Raw genomic sequence first — 25,470 nt, 5'->3', positions numbered from 1 at the left:
GGCTGACAACCACAAAAGTAAAAGAGAGTGACAGCAAGACAGAGAAAGAGAGGCAGAGGGAGGGGAGGAGAACAAGACTGAGAGAGAGGAAACGAGAGAGGGGGAAAAGAGAGAGAACAACAAAAAATGAACCCTTCTACTGAGTAGCATCTGCGCATACACAGATAGGTAAACACATATACGCCCTTTCTCAGAACAGAAAACTTCCTTTTCAAGTTCACAGAGAAAACTAGAGCCACCAGACAAGAACCCCCTCAGTTTTCTGCTTTCAAACCTACAAACAGATACCAACAGCCATCTTTACCTCCTTCCCTTTAGTCTGTAGAAGAGGGTTCCCCCCCACCTCTCTCTTGTTCAAGGCTAACTTCTTGATTCCACTATTCCATTTTGTCAGTTTTTAATAAATTGTTCATGTTCTGAGGTTTTCAAACATTCTCTTTCTATAGACTTGTTACTCAGCAATCAAATCCAACCAATTGACATACTTGCTAATTCTCGAGTAACATCAACGACAATGAAGAAAACCCTCTCTTTTGGTGCAAGTCACTCTCTTTCTCCTATCACTGACAGCCCAATTTTTTGGCTATTATCTCTACTTCTTCATCCCCCTAAAATGTTCCTGAAATACTCTGGCAAAATTCATCAGTGAAGACCTCCTGCTTTCCAATCCCAATTGTTTTTTTTCATACTTCAACTTACAGGAGCTCTCAGTGACTTTTGAAACGCCTGGTCACTCCTGTTTGGGGGTCAGTGAGACCCACCATAGGTTCTCTTACATCACAACAGCACAGATAGGGAAGGAAAAGAATGCATTTGAAAGCGATTTCAACATTCAAATTGGTAAGAACCAGTGTTTGGTTATTAGAGGTGACAGTGATAATTTCTTGCATGGGTAGTTACTGGAACAGGACAAAGAAAATGGAAGTAAGAGAAAAAAGAATTCAAAAGGGCTAGAAATGGTCAACACAATCTATGACTGCAGTTAAGTACTACACAAAAGATGCCTAATTTGAGGGAATGGGAGGCTTAATGGAGGAACACATGCGCACGAGGGTACTATTATTTCTCTACTTTTTTCTTACTAGAAAAGAAATGTGTATTCTGTATAGAATAAAAGGCAAAAAAATATAATTAAAGAAAGCACTCATAAACCCAACTCCTCCTCCTTAATACCTTAGTCTAAAGTTTTTCTTTTTACTATACATGTGTTTATATGCATATGCATATGTGTTTCCACCATATGAATTATATATAAGGTATGTATATATACATACTCTCTTAACTTACAGTTTTGTAACCTTATTCATATACTAATAGTGTTATCTCTGCCAGTACATATCTATTTATGACCAGAGTTCCCCAACATGGCTGCTTTTAAAACACATTTATTTATTTGTTTGTTTACTTATTTATTTATTTATTTATGAGAGAGAGAGAGAGAGAGAAAAGAAAGAGAGCAAGCCACTGAGCCTGGAGGTGGGGAGGGTTAGAAGAAGGACAGAGAATCCCAAGAGGTTCCACATCCAGGCCACAGACAGACATGCACCTTGATCCCATGACCCCAATACCATGACCTGAGCAGAAATGAAGAGTCGGATACTTAACCAACAAGGCTTCTTTTAAGAGTTAGAAATCAACAGACCCCATCCCACATCTTTGAGTCAGATCCAGGAATGGGACTGCGCTTTTATAAAGCTCCCTAATTTTTTGTTGTACACACATAGGTTTGGTAACTAATGATCTACAATATCATTCTAGAAATCTGATCAAGAATTAAGGAAGGGATTGTCTTTAGTTTTCCACTATATTTAAGGAAGGAAAGATGTGAAAAACTTTGTATGCCAAGAGAAAGGAAGAAGCAGAGGGAGAATATGATGGGAGAAAAAGAGGTAAACAGATCTACCACACTAAAGGAGAAAAGAAAGAGGGATTCAATGTATGGATTCATGACATCAATTTTTTTTTTTTTACTATCTGTTAAAACTATGTGGGCAGGATGAATGATCTCTTTAGGGAAATGGTTTGGAAGTAGAAATTTTCCTTTCTGCTGGCTTCTACTTTCTCTGAAAAGTAAGAACAAGTCTTGCGCTAAGGGAGAATGAAGAGGCAGTGAAATGAGGGATTCGGAAGAGGCGGTGAAACTAAATAGCTCCTATGGAGGATGTAAGGAAGACCAGGCTGGGAGGTGTGCAAATGTTTTCTGTGGAGTGTTTACGGCCACAGCCCACAGAAGCAGCGGTACATATGGCTGTGTGGTTTTTCCTCATGGGGCCTAGAAGCTGTAGAGGAGCAGAGATATTGGACAATTTGATGCAGATTTATAGGGCAAGTGTGGTAGAAGGTTCAAGAAAAAAAAACTTTCAGGAAGACAGGGTTTGGAGAGGTTGGAAAAGACATTAAAGAAACCAAGTCATGTCAGAGGCATCATGGATCTAGAGGTCTCGCTCAGTCTGGAATAATTTGCATCATGGAGTCTGGAACATGGAATTGCTGCTATAGCAATCTTTGTACTTTCTTTTTCTTTGCACCTTTTAGACAATGAGTTTTGATAATGCTTTGCAACAATTGCCCTATCCCTCATCAGCAGCCTCATCCCCCACCAAAAAAATCTTGATTTCTATCTCATCATTTTCCCTAAGTATATCTAGACCTCTACAAACCAGAGCCCCCCCCAGCAAATGCATAAATACATGAGTGAGAAATAAATGCTACTGTTGTTACATATGAAGTTTGGGATAGTGTGTTACACAGCGTTACTATGGCCACAGCTGACTTATGCACCACTTAAGAGTGAACATTACCCCTCTGAACATCTCACGAGTAGCCTAAATCTATATCTATTACAGCACATATTACATGTATCTGTGTTGATTTGTTTTTTTACTCTAAGCTTTCTAAAGTTCACGATCAAGTTTTATCTATCTTTGTACAGCAACACCTAGTACAGTACCACCCACATAATAAGTACTCAACAACTTTTTAATGAAAGAATAAATTTCAACTTTTTATACCAAACTGAATTCATAAGATAACTGGGCAACTGGAAATTCAGTAAAGAACAGAACAACAATAAAAAAAAATCACTTCTTCTTAGTTTTGCAAGTGTACATAATAAACAATATCTCTTTAATAAGATTTCATTATATACTAAGATTATAAAAAATTATCTCTATATTTAGTAATAAAAATGATTAAGCACAAAAATCTAGATAATTCTTTTTCATTAATCTTTTCAATTAATATGTATCAGTAACTAAATTATGTAGACTTAACTTAAAAGCAAAATTATATTAATTAAAGGAAACATGACTGTATTTACTTGTATTTTAAAGGAGATCTTGATTTTCTCTTTTATGTACTAAATTCTAAAGCTATTATGTGTAATTTATATAATATAAAACCATTTCAGAAGAATACCTTCTTATGAGTGGTAGTATTAATAATGTATTAATTATATGTAATATATACATAAAGGGAAAAAAGTTACAAAACTCTGTTTTAAAAGTGTGTGTATATATATTACATGTAATACAATATACAAATACATAATTAATATAATTTATATAATTATTATGACCCAAAGGACACCTGGGTGGCTCAGAGAGTACAGCATGCGACTCTCGACCTAGGGGCCATGAGTTCAAGCCCCAACGGTGGGCATAGAGCTTACTTTAAAAAAAAAAAAAAAATCTCCACTCAAAGCTGATTTTCTAAAATGTTCAAAAAGCTGTTAATCTATAGATTTGCAAAATGCCTAATTATCCCTATCTACATACAAGTAGCATCTAAAATAGACCTCTATGTGTGATTTCTACATTTATAACGCACATAGCACATAATTCATTAGGCGATGCTCCTTCTTTTCTGAAATCCCAAATCCAAGAAAATTGAATCACTTTTAAATGAACCAGTGTGTTTATTAGATCTGTGGGGTGTAAGAAAACTTCAATTGCTGCTCTGTGTCATGCTGATATAGGCATAAACTCTCAGGTTAAACTTCTCTCTTTGTAGTACAAGTTTCAATTTGGATTTTAAAAAGCTTGAGGCCATCAATTTTCACATCTTTCCCCACTCCCATTTCAGAAATCAGAGAGCCAATTTCAGGAAAATACTGGTAAGTTATATGGAGGTTTAACATGTTCAAGAATAAATCTGACTTCCATTAAGGCAATTCCATTAAAATAAAGCACATTGAAACCACTTACAATTACCAGGTTTTCTGGCTTCTAATTTAACAGCCATTTATCTAAAGTCAAACAAAGTGAATAAGCATGTTTTTCTTAACTACTGGACTGAACAGATTCAGAAACTCTAAAATTTGAAACAAAATCATTAAAATGTTTCCATCACTTTTAACCATCTCCTAACAGAGGCTGCATGGCTCTGCCTTCTTATCCTGTTACACTCTGTCCCATCACTGGAGGGTTAGTCAACTAAGCTCCAAGCTCTCTTCATCTTCTCTTGATCACTGGCCATTTGCTCATTGCACAAATCTGATGTTCTGGAGAGAGAGAACTATCCTCTTTCTCTATATCTACCCCTGGTCTCTACTGAACACAGTAAGGAGATATTCTCAGTTATGGACACTGCTGACCTGAGACTATGTAGACTCAAGTTCTCTGATACTGAACACCAATGAGAGTCATATGTACATCCATTCAGTTCTAAGTCGATGTGCATGTATTCTCTCTAAATTCCTCTTATTAAGGTTCCCAAAGAAATGAATGAAGTGGATCTCAGGTGTAGAGCTATCAATCAAGTAGACAATAAGAGCTAGATACAGAAAAAGCAACTAAAGAGTAATAAAGCAGATATCTCTCTAGCTCTAGTAGAGGAACGGCACATAGCAGAAAATTGATGCGTGCATTAAATAGTTACCAAAACTACTCATTATTTTATAGTGATATTTAATATGCATTTTAAACTACAATAGTGATATTATTCATCTTGAGGTATGTACTAAAAATTTGCTAATTCATTTTCTTTTTTATCATTACTACTTATCCTAACTGAATACCTCCAAAATATTCCATAAGAGTAGCCCAATAACAATTTTAAACAATGCCACTGTTTTTATGATTATCTGTGATTAAATCTGAGATTCATCTATGAGAATCATTTGTGATTCTCTGTTGTCCTGTTTTCCTATAGTAGACACTAGAATAGTTTTAAGTGTGATTAAGTCTGACAAAATAACTCAACTGACCACCTCCCCAAGACCCTTTCCTTCCCCTAAGATAGTATATTCAAAAGTCATGTGGTTCTTTAATATCTACTTCACACACACACACACACACTCCAATACATTCATACATACTTCATACATATATACACATATTTATAAATGTATTTATTTTTTATTTGTAGAAACAGAAAGTTATGTGTGTGTGTTGTGTATGCTTGTGTATGTTTTAAAATAAATGACCTAATATTGAAATGTTATATGTTCTCTAATGTTCCCTTGCCTTTCGTTTGCCCATCATATTCAATTCATTATCAGGTTGTGTCATCCAAAAAACAAAATTTCTGGAAGCTTCCTTCAAGATTAGTTTCAAAATCACCTTGAAAGGTGACATTCATGCAACAGGAACAATCCAGTGAAACTATATGTGGTAGATAGAGTCAAATAAATTTAGATTTGAAAAGTGGTAGCCAAGGTTCAAAACAAATCTAATCTTAATGATACGAAGTTTGATTCTTCAAATACTTTTTAAAAAATGAAAAGAAATTAAATATATGAGTTCTCTTTCAAGTCAGTCCACTTTGAATTTTTCTGTCTCACAACTCAAAGGTAAAAAATGTAAACCATTTAATTACTTACATATATTATATTATATTATATTATATTATATTATATATGTATATAATCACACACACACACACACACACACACACACACAATGTCTTAAAGTTTAGATATAAAATATCCCAAAAATATAAATCAGCTTCTAGAGATATAAACATGAGTATCAGATGTACATCACAGGAATTATATGTAATTCAAAGGCACAAAATTGGGATGCTATTGGTCAACAGAGCTTTAACAGAATATATATAGAATACTTACAGATAAATATTTAGTTACTATTTACTAGATATGTGACTTTTGGGAGATTATATAACCTCTTGATTTTGAATTTCCACGTCTGTAAAATATAGAAACAACTCTCTGTTACAGAAACTCCATACCACTACAAAGAAAAGCTGCAAATGGAACTCACCTTACTGAAAGCTTGTGGACCTCAACCCTTCTCTAGCTCAGTGGTTTCAGCATGCAGACAAAATGGCTTGAATGAAATCCTGACTCTGGCACAAGTTAGTAGCTGTGAGTTCTAGAGTCTAAGTCTCAGGGTTTTCCTCTGGATTGCAACGACAGTAATAGTATCTACCTCAATGGGCATTGGGAAGATATTGTGCAAGTCTATAGTAAGCACTTATTGCACAGTTAAGTGCTCACTACATTTTCAATATTATGAAGATAATATAATAATACTGTATACATCTCTCTTCCTTAAAAAGTCCTTTCCTCTTGGGGCGCCTGGATGGCTCAGTGGGTTAAAGCCTCTGCATTTGGCTCAGGTCAGGAACTCCGGGTCCTGGGATCAAGCCCTGCATTGGGCTCTCTGCTCAGTGGGCAGTCTGCTTCCCCCTCTCTCTGCCTGCCTCTCTGCCTACTTGTGCTTTCTCTCTCTGTCAAATAAATAAATAAATAAAATCTTAAAAAAAAAAAAAAAGCCCTCTTCTCTTCCTGTGTTATGATAGAACACCCTTCTCATTTTCTTCGTACTATTTCTTCTTTCATGCCTCACCACTTCATTATCCTTAGACCCCTAAATTGAGCTTTCCATGGCACTATCTTCAACTCTCTAGTAATATTGTTCCAATGACTTCTAAACAAAATACTGAAACATGTGGTAAATGGATGAATCCAAATTCATCCCATAAGAAAGGAATTAACCTGGAGAAACTTAAGAGTCGATTTTACCAGGTATCATCTACTTATTCCATAGGAAAAAAATTGTTATGCTTTCAATTTGGAACAATACCACCACCAATGAGCCTCGCAGGAGAGTCCACAGCTTCAAAAAGTAATCCAGCAAGGGCGCGTTTTGACCATCTAGACAACAATGTGCACATTCCCCTTTAAACCGGAAAATGCCAGACAAAGGCAAAACGGAATTAGTGAAGAAGTATTGATCATGAATGTACAAGATGTCAGGCACCGTGCTAGGAGCTCTCATGAGCACATTTTAATCTGATCTTGCTTGCTCTATAGCTCTGTACAGAGCAGGCTCTTCTTGCCTGGCTGATGATGAAGGTGTGAAACAAAATAAAGTCTAGATGAAGATAACCTAGAAGCTCACAACAATGAACTCCCATTTTCTGAATGCATCACATGGCCATGCTTTCTTACTAAGCCTCTGAGAGTGAATGAATCTCAATCTTCATTGAGAAAAGATTAACAGCTATATAATGCTGCAATTACCTTCTGGGTAATGATGGTATTTTTATTTATAGGAGACTGCAGTTTGTGATTACCTCACCCTGTGGAGAGGAGGGAAAAGGAGAACAAATATGGACTATTTTCTATAGAAGCTTTCCCTTTATAAAGGAAATGAAAGTTACAGTGAATAGACTTATCTTTTGACGGAGTCTATTTTGATTTAATATGTACAATTAATCTGAGATACTTTTGTGTGAGTCAGCATGACCTAGCTATTAAAAAAAGTTTTAATTCCCCAAGAAGAATAAGGTTAAAAAGTGTCTAAGTAGATTTGAGACAAAGCCCCTCTTCTGACTTTGTAACCTTTAGAAAAAAGTTAAACTATACGACCCCCAGGCCTGATGACAGATGAGTTGCACCATCCCCTGTCTCTTCAAGCAGGAAACTGGCTTTCCTCAAGCAGGAAACTGGCATGGCTCCAACACAGCCCAAACCTCAGAGTCTGCTCAGAATCAGGGGGTAAATAACCTCCTGAACTAGGGGATGCATTTCCAGGCCTGGGAGGTGTGGTTAATGTTAGTAGTTGCCTATACAACCTTCTTTATTTAACTTAATTTTCTTAATGCCTTAGACTAAGAATGTCCAATAAGGTAAGATCACAGAATGAGCTTGGAGACTCTAATTTCCTCTAATTAACCTAAAACTGATCCTTTAATATCAGAGTTCACGAATCTGACATATATAGATATGTATAAATGTGTATTTATGTACACACACACACACACACACACACATGCTCATTTGCTTTTCTGCTTTGGTAACTTCATTCTTCATGTATTTCCACTTCTAGAAAAGTATTAACCATAGAACAGTATTATCAATGAGAAACCAACCCATCACATGATAACAACAAAACACTAGGAAATATAATTTCTATTGGTTAAGGAGGTGTGCTGATGAGGTGTTAGGAGAGTTCAGGACATAGACGCCCTTTTGGTCTCCCTTTTTACTTTGGTTTGATAAGTTTGGTTACTTTCTCCATCAGCAGAAAAGTAAACCATACTTTGATCCAATATACAAAGTTATAACATCCTTTCAGAAACTTTCTTTATATGTTCACTGTAATAGTTCAATTAAAATGTACCTTTTTGGAGCTAAACCTTATAAAAAATCCCTATTAAAGGCAAGTCCTGAATACAAGTTAAATACAAACTAACTATAAATTTAATTTAAGATTTTAAACCTATTTCTAACTTAAAGAAAGGTTAAAGCAATCTACTTTTAATTAAATATATCTATGGCAACTTAATTCTAAATCTTAAGGTTCTGCAACCCAATTTCTCATGATAAAAATATTACTAAAACTCATCTGCATTGAATGACAATCTTCCATTCCTCTCGGCTCTCTGAATCCATTATCTCCCTCATGGGAATGAATGCTTTGCTATGACTGATGATGAATAAGATATATAGGACAAATGATGCACTTTTTCATTTAAAAGACTAAAAAGGAAATTCACTTTAGTCTCCTTTCTGCCTAGTTTCATTAAAATCTAAATACAGCTATTCTAAGAGATTTTTTTCTAGCTCACTTCAGTTTGACAAAAAATGTCTCATGTATCATTTAAATCAATTACAGATTCTCTAGAAATATACCTCAAAAGTTTCATTTTCATACTTTTGGTTTAAAAATAAACACACAAAATATCACCAAAATAAATAAGGAATAAAGTAAGTCCTTAAAAAAACAGTATCTTGAAAGAGTTATTATTACTAAATTATATTTTAAGAGTTGTTTCAACTTTGGAAAGTACTTAGGAAGTATCTTTGCCTAATTCTTTATTTCCTAAAATAGCTCTATGAAGTGTTATCTTTGATCTTTTATTTATTTTGACCAAAATGTCATATAGTGATGCCTACAATAGTTAGAATAATATCTAAATCCCTGTTTAATTTTATGACTAGATGACCTTAGGCAATTATTGGTAGTTAAAAGGAGACCACCCATTTCCCCTGCTAGATGAAAAGGTTATTTCCCCTCTTTTGCATCAGTGAATTTCCATGACTTAGCACAGTGTTTGGCACACAGAAAGTGCCCAATAAGTATTGCTGCTCAAGGGAAAGGGAAAGTAGGGAGGGACGAAGGTGAAATTGTTAAATTTAAATTTCAGATCCTAACTTCAAGGACTCTTTTTTTTTTTTTTAATAATAAACCTGCTTTTAAAAAAAAATCACTATATACACCAATGCAACTGTATATTTAGTGAACTGGAATATTATTTGAGAGACACTATAACTTTAACAGAGTAAGCACCTGACTTTAAGATTATATTCTATAATTTCAGGGGGAAAAAGAGAAAAGAAAAACTTGGATTTTACTTGCTCTGATTTTAGATGTACTGGTAATTGTGTATACAGTGGTTTATGCTATTTTAGAAGCCTTTGATAAATTGCTACAAAGTTAATTGCTTGTTTTAAGTAGATTAAGAAATAAAGTTCCATCTCCTTCCCCCTAAGAACCTAGGCCCTTTTGAAAACCTGAAACTCTTCTGCTTCTTATTATTGTTCAGGATTGTTAAGATTAAAGATATATCCAAGGAAAAGAAGGAAGGGAGGGGTTGGGGTAAGAATGAAAAGAGGGAGGGAGGTTGGGGGTGGAGAAAGGGAAAAAAGGGGTGATAGGGTAGGTGCAATCAAGGCAGGAAGGAAGGGGGGAAAGAAACCAATGCACCAAGAATGCTTTCTTCTTCTTTGAATGAAAAGGTACATCATACACTGATATAGTTATCTAAAGAAGTCCTAATCACTTAGAAGAAAATAAAGGCCGAAGTGCCTCCTCCAGTGATTTGAGTTCCCTCTAAGTCATGTTAAGAGAAATCCCGGTAGCTATCCTGGTTATTTTCCATTTCTCCATCCTAGGAACTACCTTAAGATCCTTCTGAATTCCTAAGTCCTGCTCCAGGCCCCGGAGGCTGGCATCAGTAGACGGCAATTCCAGGTCTCCCTTGTACTCCAGTGCCAAGTTGAGACTGACCAATGGTGGATGCTGGCATAAGAGAAATGAAGGTATTTAACACCTACTCCATCTCTGCTTCCTTCTGTCAGTGGCTGCCTTTCTCTCTGGCCACAGATCCTGTAATCAGACTCCTCATTTACGACTCCAGCTCTAACTATGTTTCAGTAACATAGTTCCCTAGTTCCCATTCCCTGCTTTCTCATACCTACACCCTAAGAAGCAACAGCTTCCAATTCTAGTCCTCCCCAGCCTTTGGTAAAAAGCCCTTTATTAAACTCACCGCAGTGAAACCCCTGAGCCACCGACTAATACAGAGGACAAAATCTTGTGACTCTCAACCAGAACTCCCAACCAAAAATCATCAGAAGCAAGTGTGTGAACAATTTGCCTAGACACAACAGCCTTGTTCATTGGAGCCAAGCACATTTACCAGTCAACTGAGATAGCAAGAAAAAAGAAAGCAAACTAGAATAGCCTGGGTTAAAAACATCCACTAGCATATCAATGGTACAAATCCTCAAAAAGGAGGGCAATACATCATAAACATTAAACTCTACCCTAAGATTGTGATTCAGAAGACTTGTTATTTATCCTGAAATCTTCACATTACCAACACCGGGTTAGTCTGCTTCAAGTGACATGTGGAAAAGTTGTTTTAGACTTAACAAAGCATGATGAAGATGAAACCGTTCTCTAATAGAGGAAACATCAAAATCCTGTTTAAAGTAAAACATAACTAATTTTCTATAATATAAAGGAAGAGTATAACACTATCTCCCACTGCTGAGTTTTCTAGAACTTTGAATAAAATAACTGAAATTCTGAAGTTCCTGGGGGCTCAGTCAGTTAAGCATATGCCTTTGCCTCAGGTCATGATCCCAGGGTTCTGGGATCAAGCCCCACATCGGGCTCCCTGCTTAGCAGGAAGTCTGTTTCTCCCTCAGCCCCTCCTGCTGCTTGTGTGCTCTCTCTCTCAAATAAATAAATAAAATCTTTAAAAAAATAACTGAAATTCTATAATGCGTATCTCTTTAGCACAAAAAAAGACTTAAACATTCACAAAGTTAGTAAGTTTAACTTCTAAAAAAATTATTGAAAATACCTTAACAGAGGTAGGGCCACTGGGCTGAATCATTCCATGGGTGCTTTAAAATATCTAAAATAGAATGTGAAAGATATCCTGTATATGTCCATAACTCAGCATGCTTAATGAAAGGGAAATACTATCCAGCCATGAGAGGCCAGAGTGGAAATCAAGCTACCTATTCCCAAGAAAGAGCCTTAAGACAGGAAACTGGTTACACTGGTAGGGTAGGAGAAGAACTAAGAATTCAAATAAAGATGAGCAACAACAGGAAGCTGGTAATACCCCTGAGAGAGAAGCAGGATTACTGGAACTCAGAAGCCAGGGCCACCCAACAGAAGTTGGCAAGAAGGCAAGCCTACCTGCCAGGAGCTGAGCTGAGAGAGAGAAAAGCAACACAAGAACTATAAGACAGGACTGCTGCATGAGAAATGGGTAGACTCACTTTAGACATAGGGGTAGGCAAGGGAGTAGGGGGAAATTCCCTGGCCTCTCCCTCTTCCCTCCCTTAAGTAATTCATTAGGACCTCCCACTAAGCCAGCTCCATAGTGGTGGAGGCTAAGGGAGCTGGGGAAATGAGGTACAGAGCAGAGCAGGGTGGGTGAAAAGATCTTAGGGCAAATAATGGTAAGAACATCAATAACTAAGGTGACCCAGGAGAACTGAAAGTGTCTATTCATATAAAATCTTGTACACAAATATTCATAAAAGCATTATTCATCATAGACAAAAAGTAGAAACAACCCAAATGTCCTGCCACTGAAGAATGGATAAACAAAATGTGGTGTAGATTATTATTCAGCCACCAAAAAAAAAAAAAAAAAAAAGGAATAAAGGACTGTTCCATGCCACACCCTAAATGAACCCTGAAAACAACATATGATAAGTGAAAGAAACTGGAAAGATGAGCCATATATTGTATGATTCCATTTATAGGAAGATCCACAGAGACAGAAAATAGATTAAAGGTAGCCAGAGAATGGCGGGAGAAGACATTTGGGACCAACGCTACCAGTTGGATGTTTCTGTTTAGAATGATGGAAATATTCTGGAATCAGTGATAACAGTGGTACACCACAGTAAGTATACTAAAAACCACTGAAGTGTCTACTTCGAAATGGTAAACTTTATGATATGTGAATTATAGCTCTTTTAAAATGTTAAAAAGATAATGACAGAAAATAAATAACTGCGAATAAAAACTGAGACCTAACGAAAAGTACTGTAGTACCCAAACAGCATTAATTTTTAACAGGATGTTTATGAAAAAGCAACACGAGACTAGAAAATTATCATTTATGTCACACAGTTCAAAATCTACCTTCTAGCATTAAGGTTTCTAACAGCAATTTCCTAAAATCCTGGGAGGTAAGGATGTTTCCCTATAAAAATAATCCCATTACACATTATAACAAATCTCTCTGATCCAGCACAACTGGGGCAGAGTTGCTACGTATATTGAAAATACTGGTTAAAGCAGAGAATGACAAAATATGTATTGGCATATGTAGACACACACATGCACACTCAAAAACAGTAAAAAATTTTGTTTTTACTTAAAATATAAATACAAATATTCACCCCTATTCTGTTAAAAGATTAAAGCCATTTCTCCTTAGGTCTTCTGATTAGGATCTTATCATATCTTTCTTATACAAACGCACGCCTACCATGCAACATTTATATTTCCAATTCCCTTTGAGTGATAACGGAACAAAAGTGGAGAGGTGCACACAAAGTAATCTGCATGTGAAATTGTTAGATTTATATCATTTTCTCACAGTTCACTTGTGCATACTTAATTCAAAATCATTTTTTTCCCAACTTGTCCTTACTGAGATTTTCCCAATACTTAATAATTTTCTTTGCTGTCACACCTAGGGTTCATCACTTTATAGAATGTTATATTGCAGAATTATAATGAGAAGAATTGGCATTCACAGGATTTGAAGGGGTGGGAAATCCGCTCACTAATAAGCATTGAATGTAACTGGCAGGAACCAAACTGCGTCCATGTGGTGAACTACCGCCTACAACCCATGTGTACTCAGTATCCCGTGGAAAGCTGTCAGTATCATTTACAGTGAGCCTGTCAAGCAGAAGTAAATTCACCGCATATGGTAAGTAGACATCAGCTAAGTAAACCTCCACTGTACGTCCACTCCACTGAAAACAAATAATCTATCAGTAAAAACATATAAAAGGGGTGAGAGCAGCAACATCAGGTGGGAAAGTTAGAGGAACATCGTGAAAACTTTCTACAAAATGCCTAGATTGATTAGTTATTTTAAGTTGACATACATCAAAGAGGCCATTTCTCAGTATCAGTGTTGGTTTGATTAATAGTCCTAAGGCCTCTACCTCTACCTTGTAGTTGCCACCTCTTTGCTAAAATAAACAAGAGTCCTCAGACCATCCCAGAAAGTTGCTTTTTAGAAACATCCCAATCTCCAAAAAGCCAAACTTATGAGAACCCACATAACAAAAATGCATTTACAGAGGACCCACGTAAAGTTCAAAGTGTCTAACTCACAAAAAAACTCCTTGAAGTTCCTTCCACTTGAATGCAGAGGTGAGTAGAGATTCCAGGAAAAAAAACCCAAAAAAACAAAAACAAAAAACCCTCAACAATCAAAGTAGAGAGCTCTACTGCACTACCCTACCGAACCAACTCCCTTCTGATTACACACACACACACACACACACACTCACACTCTAGAATATCAAAGAATCTAGAAAGTTTATACCTTATATTATGAGTGTGCATTTTTTGCCATGGGGGTCATTTATACTATTATTCCCAAATTTTCATAATCTTCAGAATCTTCCATTAAAGAAGATTCTGCTTCCATGCCCTATTGACATAAGGCTTGGCCAAATTACTTAATGAAATGGAAGTACAAATCATATTTGTCACTTCTAAGCTGAAGCTTTCAAAAGCTGTGAGAGGCTTCCTCCATTACTCTTTCTCTCTGTCAGGAGATCAGCATGTCCCACACAGGGGCTGCTCCATCACCCTTGATCCTGGGAAGAATTTGACCCTTAGGATTGAGGGACAGCTGATTAATTGTAGCCTTTGCCGTTGCAAACCATTATGTTAGAGTTTTTTGTAACATGCCATACCACAGTGAAAGCCAACACAGCTGTGATAGATTTATCGGAAGAAAGAGAATACAAAGGAAGTTGACATCAGAACTATATACCTTCCAACCATAAAAGACTTCTAAACCAACAAATAATCCCTAATTTTCAGATCAGTGTTTCTCCAACTATCTGTGCTGATGGATCAGTTACCTTTTTTTCCAATCTATTATAGACTAAATCTTATCTAAAATGTAATAAAATGAATTATTAGAAAATCAAAAGAAAAAAAAAGCTTTCAAAATTTAAGCCCCAATTTTTATATTATCATTAGATTCACCAGAAAAAAACCCTACCCTGTCAAACTGCTATTCAAGTTTCTAAATGCTTACAATCCCAATTTCTGCCAATACATCACTGGTAAAATCACAGTGCATGGAACCACACAGATCCACAGAGCACACTTTCAGCAGCACTGTTTCAGGGCATGTGGAATCAAGAAATACAAAAGCTTTAATGATGATGTAAACTTCTGGGCAATTGTTAACTGAAAACAAAATTATAGACTAATTTGTCCAGGAAGCAGGTAAAATTCTCCTTTTAAAGGAAGTAAGAAAGAAATCTATCCTACTCTGCAAAAATATCTGTGGTTCCTTTTTTCTATAGGCATAAAAATCAGGGTGTTATTTTTTCCTTTTTTTTTCCCCTTTTTTTTTTAAGTCCATCAGTGATAGACATTTAGGTTATTTGAAAAGTGCCTAGCTCCCAGACTTAGTAATTTTAAATGAAATGTTTTCACTTATAGCGAATAGAACCCAATTATTTTATATTGACATATGTAGTTTACAGCCTTTTTCTCAACTTATTATCATCTAGCTACTGGAAAGCACCCAGTTTTCTTCAATTATTTAGCAACTTGCAATAAACATGGTTTAGTTCCAAAACTCCAAGATATTTTAAATCACATTTAATTTTGTAAAGAATGAATCTTCGCTCTACTGAAGATGATTCAAAGTTTTAGAAATTCATCTCGAACCTTTAAGTAGTTTCTGGCTTGCCCAGAAATACTTTTGGGGTGGTAAGATTCCAGTCCTGATGAATGTCATTAATTATACCTCCACTGCTCTCCTGGGTTGCTACGGCAGCTGCTAGCTGCTTAAAAAGCTAGTTTTTAAAAAATGACTGAAAGGAAAAGAAATGATTGTTTCATTTTCTCTCAAATAAAGAAAATATGTGTAATATATTTAAAGTGAAGCTGCTTTCCAAGTTTTAAAAATGTGAATGGCAAAAGCTAGATCCACTTTGGTTTGGACAACACAGAGACTACATCATTGAACTTGTGCAAGGGTCAACTGCCTTTTGAAATTAATAGTAATTTCTTTAATAAGGAAAAAAATACAAATGAGTGAATTTTTTCAATCCTGTCAATTAACATTTCTTTAGCACCAAATAAGGTATAAAATATTTTCAAATCTGCGATCTAGTTAGTATCTACAGCAACCTAGTAGGCAAGTAAGACAAATACCATCACTTTATCCCCACTGAGCTGAAGGAAGAACTGTTTTCGACAGCTCGACTAAGATTTCAAACTTTTTTTTTTTACACACCAATTCATGCCAATTTCTTTCTTAAGGATCATTTGTATTTGACTACTCTGAGTAGTTGTACCTAAAATATCTTCAAGTTGGTTGGCAAAAAAATAAAATAGAACAAGTATTTACCAGCAATATTATGAATAAGCCCAGGGAAAGAATATAGAGTGCAATCCATTTCTAAAATGATTAGGAGACGGGGCGCCTAGGTGGCTCAGCGCATTAAGCCTCTGCCTTTGGCTCAGGTCATGATTTCCGGGTCCTAGAATGGAGCCCCACCTGGGGCTCTCTGCTCAGCAGGGAGCCCGCTTCCTCTTCTCTGTCTCTGCCTGCCTCTCTGCCTACTTGTGATCTCTATCTGTCAAATAAATAAATAAAATCTTTAAAATGATTAGGACACAAATATGACAGTATGCTAAAGGGTTTTTATTACAGGTATAATTTTTCATAATACAGAAATAAAGTTTAGACTTTCTTTCATTTTAAATTCTTCTGAAAAAATACCACAAATATCTAATCGTTTAGGTAAAAACTAAATTGAGAAAATTTTCATTTTCATGTAAATATTAGTAATAGTTAATTTAACGATTAGTAGAAATAAAGTTTTGTTGCTGGTGTCTGAAGATCTGTTTTATATTATCTTCAGGGTTTGAGAGAAGAGGCAGGCACAAAAGCAATGTTTTAAATTATATTATACTTTGATAATAAAAATATAAATAAAATCATGTTATTTTTTAAATCTCGGTCAATGGGTAAAGAAGCAATTGTTTTGATTAATTGAAAGTGGTATTTCAAGTACATATACAGAAAGTTAAGCTTACTGTGTTACAGGAATAGAATGTTAAAAACTGATCAATGTTCTAGTTGGAGCTTAATTCTACAGAGCCTTTTAAGTTTATTGTTGTGTCAACCTGTCAGCTGATAAATATAAGTATAGTCATGAGTACAGTTAAATATTTTTACATGTTTTTTAAAACATCTTAATATGATCAGCAAAACTCCCAAGAACACTTTAATTAATCTTCATATGTACTTTGTAATGAAAAAAAGATATGTAATTATTTAGCTAATAAATAGCCATTTTCTTTTCCTTTTGGTTTAGTACAAATTTATACATTAAAAGACTTAACAAGAAAATTAACTAACCTATTTTGACCCTGAGAAAAAGTTCAACAAAGAAAAAATGACTTTTTTCTTGCTCAACTCTTCTTTAAAAAGAAAAGGAAAGAAAAGAAAATGTAAGTAGGGAAAAACAAAATATAGAATTCTTTGTGTTAAAGGCACGGTTAGTTCCGTTATTTAAGGGTATATTTTCAGCTATGTTGTCATCATCATCAAAATTCTGTGCTCTACAGAGTCATATCAAATTAATGCTCACTACTCACAGGTACATTTTTTTTTTTTTCCAAAGACATATTCTTTTAAATGCATTATTAACCCAAAAGTTTGGCTCTACTCTCAATTTTCAAACTTTTCAAAGTGAAAGCTCCTTAGTGAGGAAAAACTGAGATCTAATGTATACAGAGACTCTGAGACCCTGTAACTTTGGGCAGAAAAGCTCTTCTTTCATCTAGATAAGAAGGTAGTTTAGTGGGGCGCCTGAGTGGCTCAGTCAGTTAAGCACCTGTTTAGGCTCAGGTCTTGATCTTGGGTCCCTGGGATGGAGCCCAGCAAGGGGTTCTTTCCTAAGCAGGGAGTCTGCTTCTGCCTCTGCCCTCCCCCACTCATGCTTGTGCTCTCTCTCTCTCTGAAGTAAATAAATAAAATCTTAAAGAAAGAAAAAATAGATTAGTCATTTAAATTTTCCCAGCGTACTGCCTGTTCCTAACTATTTTCTATCACAATTTCTTAGTTTTATCTTAGTTTTTTCCATCTCTCCAGTAAAAGTAAGGGCTCATTGATTAAATCTGATGTTCTTCATGTTCTTGGACACTAAACAAATACTGGTTGATGAAAATAATTCACCAAATGCTATCCCAAGTATATATAGAGATTTTAAATTATGTTATACACCTTCACAAAGGGTAGCATTTTTGTTTTTGTTTTGTTTTTTTAAAGATTTTATTTATTTATTTGACAGAGAAAGATCACAAGTAGGCAGAGAGGCAGGCAGAGAGAGAAAGAGAGAGGGAAGCAGGCTCCCTCTGAGCAGGACCCTGATCTGAAGCCGAAGGCAGTGGCTTAACCCACTGAGCCACCCAGGTGCCCAAAGGTAGTGTTTTTTAAAAATCAAATTGAATTGGAATAAAAACAACAAGTTAACAGAGGACATTTTTACATTAAAATACGTAGTAGAAAATTTTTAGTTTTCTGTTTACAAAAAAATTTCTGATTATCATATTTGAATTAATAAGCATTAAATCCTAAATAAAATTTTAAATGCAGTTCTCCAAATAGACATACGGCCCAACTATATTTACGAGGCACAATTTCTAATAAATCAGTATTAGTCCTTATGACAGTTCCCAAATCTAATTTTCATATAGTTCCCTTCCCATATTTTTATATTTCTAAAACTTATTTAGTAGATTTAATCATAAATATGTTGGAGGGGGTACCTAATGACAGTACCAAATTTTAACTGAGGTTCTTATAGTAGTTTTGGTACCTCTATGTAAAAATTAACTTGCACATTCTGAGTCAATACTTCTCAGTCTTACAAATGGCTGTAAAAAGAAGTAATAAAATAGAATGCCAAAAGTGCCTTAATGATAGGTGGAATGTCTAAATGGTCTTTTAACAAAAAACTACTAGTCCAAGCAGCTGTACAGAGAAGATGCAGAAATATTAAGGTTTGCGTATAAGAAAAAATTACTAATGACTATTTTAATAATAATTTAAGTAAGAAGTCTCTTATCCCCATAATTTTGTTTAATTCATAATTATCATCAGGTAACCAAAACTAATCTAAGTCAGCAGATCATATGGCTTTCTCAAAACTTTCCTCTCAAGAAAAACAGGTCTTATCCAATTTGGAGGACTACAAGTCCTTAGACCTATGTTTTCCAATAAAGAAGCCAGTAGACACCTGTGGCCTTTGAGCATTTGAATTAAGGTTAGTACAACTGAGAAACTGAATTTTAAATTTTATTTAATTTTAATTACTTTACTAAATTTAAATCTTAATGTATTCAACTCAGTTACTAGAACTTTCAATTATGTTTGAAAAAACCTGGGTTTGTATTCTTTTTTTTTTTTTTTTTTTTTTTTTTTGTTGTGTATGTTTGCCTGTATTTTATTTTATTTATTTTTTTTTTAATTTTTTATTTTTTATATTCTTAAGCTAAAAATTTACTAAATCTAAATATAGATCAAGTATTTCCAATTAAAAAATATGAGTTAAAAGAATATAAAACAAGATGGGATTGGAAGGGAGACAAACCATAAGTGACTCTTAATCTCACAAAACAAACTGAGGGTTGCTGGGGGGAGGGGGTTTGGGAGAAGGGGGTGGGATTATGGACATTGGGGAGGGTATGTGCTTTGGTGAGTGCTGTGAAGTGTGTAAACCTGGTGATTCACAGACCTGTACCCCTGGGGATAAAAATATATGTTCATAAAAAATAAAAAATTAATTTAAAAAAAAGAATATAAAAGAACAAAAATACCCAATGAATTTGATATTGATTATATAAATATTAAAATATTCTGGTATATTGGGTTACATAAAATTTTTCATTATGAAAATTCATTCAACTGTCCTTTTACTTTTTTTAATATAGCCACTAAAAGTTCTGAGTTACATAAGTGCTTACATTATATTTCTATTAGACAGTACTGCTTTAGACAACCTGTATAAAATCAAAACTTTTTAAAGTCAGCTTCCTTAACGTATAATTTACATGCAATAAAATGCAGTCTTTTACGAGTATAGGTCTATAAATTTTGACAAATGTATGCAGTCATGTAACAACCAAGCACAATTAGGACATGAAATATTTTCATCACCCCAAGAAGATCCTTCACACTCTTCTGTAATCCACTCACAACTTAACTCCTACCTCCAAACCCTGACAACTCTGTCTTCTGCCCCTGTAGCTTTGCCAATTCTAGAATGACATATGAATGGAATAATACAGCATGTAGACTTCTGAATCTGATAAAATCAAATTTTAAATACTACAGTACTCTCACAGCACTAAAGGATGATTATCATTCTGGTATTTTCTTGCATTATGAACATTTTGCCAAGGCCCAGTTTTCATTATTCTGCATCCAAAATTGAACCTTCCTCCCTGTCACTATTACAGTAATTTATTTATACCACTAGACTACAACTGACCAAATTATATTATAGTCGTTTACATGCAGGTCCTACCTCACTAGACCGTAGTAACTTAGAAGCCTGCTGTCTAGACCTACTATGCTTTCCATAGGATTAAGTGCCTAATGAAATTAATAGTGCAAATAACAAGGCTAAAAAGATATTTGTTTAAAAAAAAACTGAGATTGTATTATAAAAAAAGGAAAAGAAAACAAAAGAATTGAGTCATGAAGAAGTTAATCCTCTAGATTAGATGTCCTCACTTTCACTGAGGTCTCAAAAAAGGATATTAGGCTCTGAAGGATCCAAGAACTACAGTGCCAGCCAACCAGGTGCAAATGCTAGTGGAGATTTAACTTAAACCAATATTTTTACCCAGATTGCTATTGATTTTGTCAGGGCTTGCTAACAACGTTGAATAAATTTGAAGCAATCTGCCTAGCACTAGTTTTCTCATAAACTCCGTTACTTCTGGTACATGATTTTACAGAACATGAAAGTTTTTCAGGAACACCTGTATTACATTACAGCAGGAACACCAGTACCACGTGAAGGTAAAGACAACAAATCCTATGGCTCCATCTGAAAAGTCAGATATTTGTAATCATTAATTTTCATATAAATATATGAAGCATAACAAATCTATGTTTTAAGTAAACAAATGAAATAGTACACCTAACTTTAAATCTTTCAAACACTTACTGAAGTCTCCAGTAAGAAAAACTCCTTCTGCTCCTGGGGCCCATTCTTTGCAGTATAAACCACCATCGGCACATCTGTGGACACCAAAGGATTCATAACCTCTGGAAAATTTATCAATACCACCTTCGTTCTCTCCAATGTTGTTCAAGGTCTCGTTAAACCGCTTATACCTTTGAAAAAGTGCAAAAGAAGGAAGTTAGAAAATAAAATCGTCTTCTAGGAAAGCTACTGTAGTTAAGTCAATGCTTTATTTACTCTTATTCAGAAAAAGAAAAGAAAAAAGATATTAAAGAGGAATAATGTGAATAATTTCACATATAAGGTAGCAGTTACCTCACAGGATAAAATAATTCCTATCTCAAACTGAACCAATCTATTTTTTTTTTGGTAATTTCATGCATTTTGATGTAAGAGAGAAAATATGATTTTCTATATTCCATGAAATTTTAAAAATCAGCATTATAGCAATTTCTATGTCAAAATAGTATGATGAAGGAGCATCCCTGCATGTTTCTCTTCCAACCCCTAAGAAAGTAAAAGAAAAATAGTCAAAAGCCAGTAAGATAAATAAAATTACCTTACAACAGAGTTTGGCACACTTTTCCTGTTAGAAGGTAGATGGTAAATTGGTCTGTTTCACAATTACTCAGCTATTTCTCAAAAGCATGAAAATTGCTGCAGACATCATGTAAATGAATGGGTATGGTTAATGCCAATAACATGTCATTTACAAAACAGTTACTGGCCAAATTTGTCCTATGGGCTGTAGTTTCCCTAGTTCTGCCCTTTAGCATAGCAACTATGCATGGAAAAAAATGTGCTACATCATGTCAAACTATAAAAGCTAGTGTCCATGAGAAGAAACCAAACATTCCTTCCCAAGGAGGACTAAGAGTAACACATGGTTGTTTCTCACCCTTACCCAGATCTGGAGTCCATACAGCCAATCAATAAAATAAAATAAAATAAAATAAAATAAAATAAAAATGCTACTAATGTCACTAGACAGGGAGAAGCAAAAACAAAACAGGTAAAACTAAAGTGAGGCAGATGGTAGGTGCTTTCTGTCAAAAATGAAGGTTCCAGAACGATGAACTGAGCAATGCTAATATATGCTTCCTTGCACTTCTCCAGATCCTGAGGGGTGAGCAATCCTGAGGGTCATCCCAGAAAGATAACATGAATCCAAGTAGGGGATATATAAGGAATATCCAAAACTTGAGAAGCTGACTAATGAAGAACATTCCCACTAAGCCAAACAGAAAACAAATCTTTCCAAAGATTTAGAAATTCTTACAAATATTTCACATTTTATTTCAACTTACTTAAAAATGAATTCAATAGGGGGTGCCTGGGTGGCTCAGTCTGTTAAGTGTCTACCTCAGGCTCAAGTCATGATCCCAGAGTCCTGGGATCAATTCCCCTGGGCAAGCTCCCTGCTCAGGGGGAGTCTGCTTCTCCCTTTCACTCTGCCATTACCCCCTACTTATGCATGTTCTCTCTGTCAAATAAATAAATTAAATCTTATATTTATTTATTTGACAGAGAGAGACACAGTGAGAGAGGGAACACAAGCAGGGGGAGTGGGAGAGGGAGAAGCAGGCTCCTCGCAGAACAGGGAGACTGATGTGGGGCTCAATCCCAGGACTCTGAGATCATGACCCGAGCCTAAGGCAGACACTTAACTGACTGAGCCACCTGGGAACCCCTAAATAAATAAAATCTTAAAAAATATGAACTCAGTAAAAGTAAGAGGTGAGAGATTATACAACAAAACAATAGAATGAGAGGTAAAATGAGACCCCTAGACCTAAAAGAAGCAAGAGGAGCAACAAAATATATCACTGGAAAATAATAAAATAGAATTAGCAAGAAACAAAATACACATATGGTAAAATAGCAAATTATTAGACAAATAAATAATTGGAAATTTATATAATAGAGAAGAAAAAGACTAAGAAATGGACTATATTAGGGAAGCTAAGAGGTACGTAAAATTGACAAAAATGATCTAAAATAAGGATAGCTGCTGACTCTGAAGAACAAAACCAAATAAAATGGATATAAAAAATATAAAGCTGGAAAATTCTTCTCTCAGAATTAAATCTAAATATTTGGGGATCCTGGGTAGCATAGTCGGTTAAACATACAACTCAGGTCATGATCACCCCATCCTGGAATCTAGCCCCATGTGGGGCACCATGCTCAGTGGGGAGTCTGCCCCACACCCCAAGTCATACTCTCTCTCTAATAAATAAGATCTTGAAGGAAAAATAAAAGAACTAAAGCCACATATTAAAAAAGAGCATACTATGTTTTAAGAAAATTTTGGAAAACAAACATAAACATGCACATGGCCTCCCAATTTAGGCTACTAAAATTAAAAGGATAGAGAAAGAACTCGTTAGAAAACCAGTCATAGAAAAGCAGTAAGATGGAGGTTTTTTTTTGTTTTGTTTGTTCCAAAGGAACATAACACTAAAGACCAAAAGATAAAGCTAAGCCCACACATTTCTGAGAAGGAAAGGCGATAATCTAATGGTATTTTATTTTATTTTTCGTAAAGATTTTATTTAATTATTTGACAGACAGAGATCACAAGTAGGCAGAGAGGTAGGCAGAGAAAGAGGGGGAAGCTGGCAGAGAAGTTGAGCAGAGAGCCCGATGTGGGGCTCGATCCGTGGACCCTGAAATCATGACCTGAGCCGAAGGCAGAGGCTTTAACCCACTGAGCCACCCAGGCGCCCCTAACGGTATTTTATAAGGCAATTTCCCCCTCAAACCTAAGGAATTCTTTAAATATTGTCAAATTAAAAAATAAATTTAAGTTTATGACACTAATGAACTACAGCTGAAGGGGAAAAAAAAAAAACTAGATGATTAAAAGATTAAAAACACATACACAGAGGAATTAACAGTCATGGGAGCAGTGTTGCTGAACCCTGATCTTTAAATATAGAACCATTGCTAGACAATGGTGAAAATTAGAATGTGATAACAAAGAAATAACCTCAATGGATAAAGTAAGTTTTATTATAAAAGAAATTACATGAGTGAAAGGAAAATGGAAGAAAATATAGTAGTCGTCCCCACTGTAAAAGAATAACTGATCACTGACTAAAATTTAAGATTGTCATCATTATACTTTTTAATTCCTTTATTTTATTCAAGTATAATTAAGATATAGTGTTATATCAGCTTAAGGCATATGATATAGTCATTCAACAATTGTATGCATTATTCAGTGCCCATCATGATAAGTGTACTTTTAAATCCCTTCAAATTATCTTATCCATTGCCCCACCAAACTTCTCTCTGGCAACCACCAGTTTTTCTATTTAAGAGTCTATTGTTTGTCTCTTTTTTTCTTTGTTCATTTGTTTTATTTCTTAAATTCCCCATAGGATGGAAATCATACAGCATTTGTGTTTCCCTGACTGACTTATTTCATTAAGCATTCTAGGTCCATCCACATTGTTACAAATGGCAAGATCGCATTCTTTTTTACAGCTGAGTAATATTCCATTGTGTATGTGTGTGTATGACATATGTATATATACACACAAATACACACACATATACACACATACACACATACACACATACACATTCATACACATACCACTCCTGTATCCTCTGTATCCATTCAACTATCAATGGACATTTGGATTGGTTCCATATCTTGACTATTGTAAGTAATGCTGCAATAAACATAGGGATACATATATCTTTTTGAATTAATGTTTTCATTTCCTTTGGGTAAATGGCCCATAGTACAATTACTGGATTATACAATAATTTTATTTTTAATTTTTGGGGGAGTCTCCATACTGTTTTCCACAGTGGCTATACCAGCTTGCATTCCCACCAACAGTGCATGAGTTGTGTAAGTTCTTCATATATTTGGTTATTATGAACCCTTATCAGATACATCATTTGAAATTATCTTCTTCCACTCAGGAGGGCTGCCTTCTTGTCTTGTTGACGACTTTATTTGTTATGCAAAAGGTTTTTATTTTGGGGTAGTCCCAATAGTTTAATTATGCCTTTGTTACCTTGCCGGAGAGGCCATATCTAGAAAAACGTTTCTATGGGCAATGTCAAAAATATTACTGCCTATGTTTTCTTCCAGAAATGTAATGGTTTCAGGTCTCATATGTAAGTCTTTAGTCCATTTTAAGTTTATTTCTGTATATGGTGTAAGAAAGTAGTCCAATTTCATTCTTTTGTATGTAGCTGTCCAGTTTTCCCAATGCCAGTTCTTGAAGAGACTGTCTTTTTCCTAC

General features: G+C 35.1%; 1 protein-coding gene across 1 annotated transcript in view; it reads right to left on the bottom strand.

Annotated features, from left to right (window-relative positions):
* Nucleotides 1-25,470, bottom strand: part of GBE1 (1,4-alpha-glucan branching enzyme 1) — a 278,156-nt gene that overhangs the window by 201,261 nt on the left and 51,425 nt on the right. Inside the window, exon 2 of the mRNA XM_059164440.1 lies at nt 21,185-21,354. Coding sequence (XP_059020423.1) covers nt 21,185-21,354 — 170 coding nt within the window. The remainder of the gene's footprint in view (nt 1-21,184; nt 21,355-25,470) is intronic.

The sequence above is a fragment of the Mustela lutreola genome, chromosome 2 (genome assembly GCF_030435805.1).
Source record: "Mustela lutreola isolate mMusLut2 chromosome 2, mMusLut2.pri, whole genome shotgun sequence".
Classification (NCBI taxonomy): domain Eukaryota; kingdom Metazoa; phylum Chordata; class Mammalia; order Carnivora; family Mustelidae; genus Mustela; species Mustela lutreola.
The sequence above is the reverse complement of the archived record's forward strand: the minus strand, read 5'-3'. Positions and strand labels throughout refer to the sequence as shown.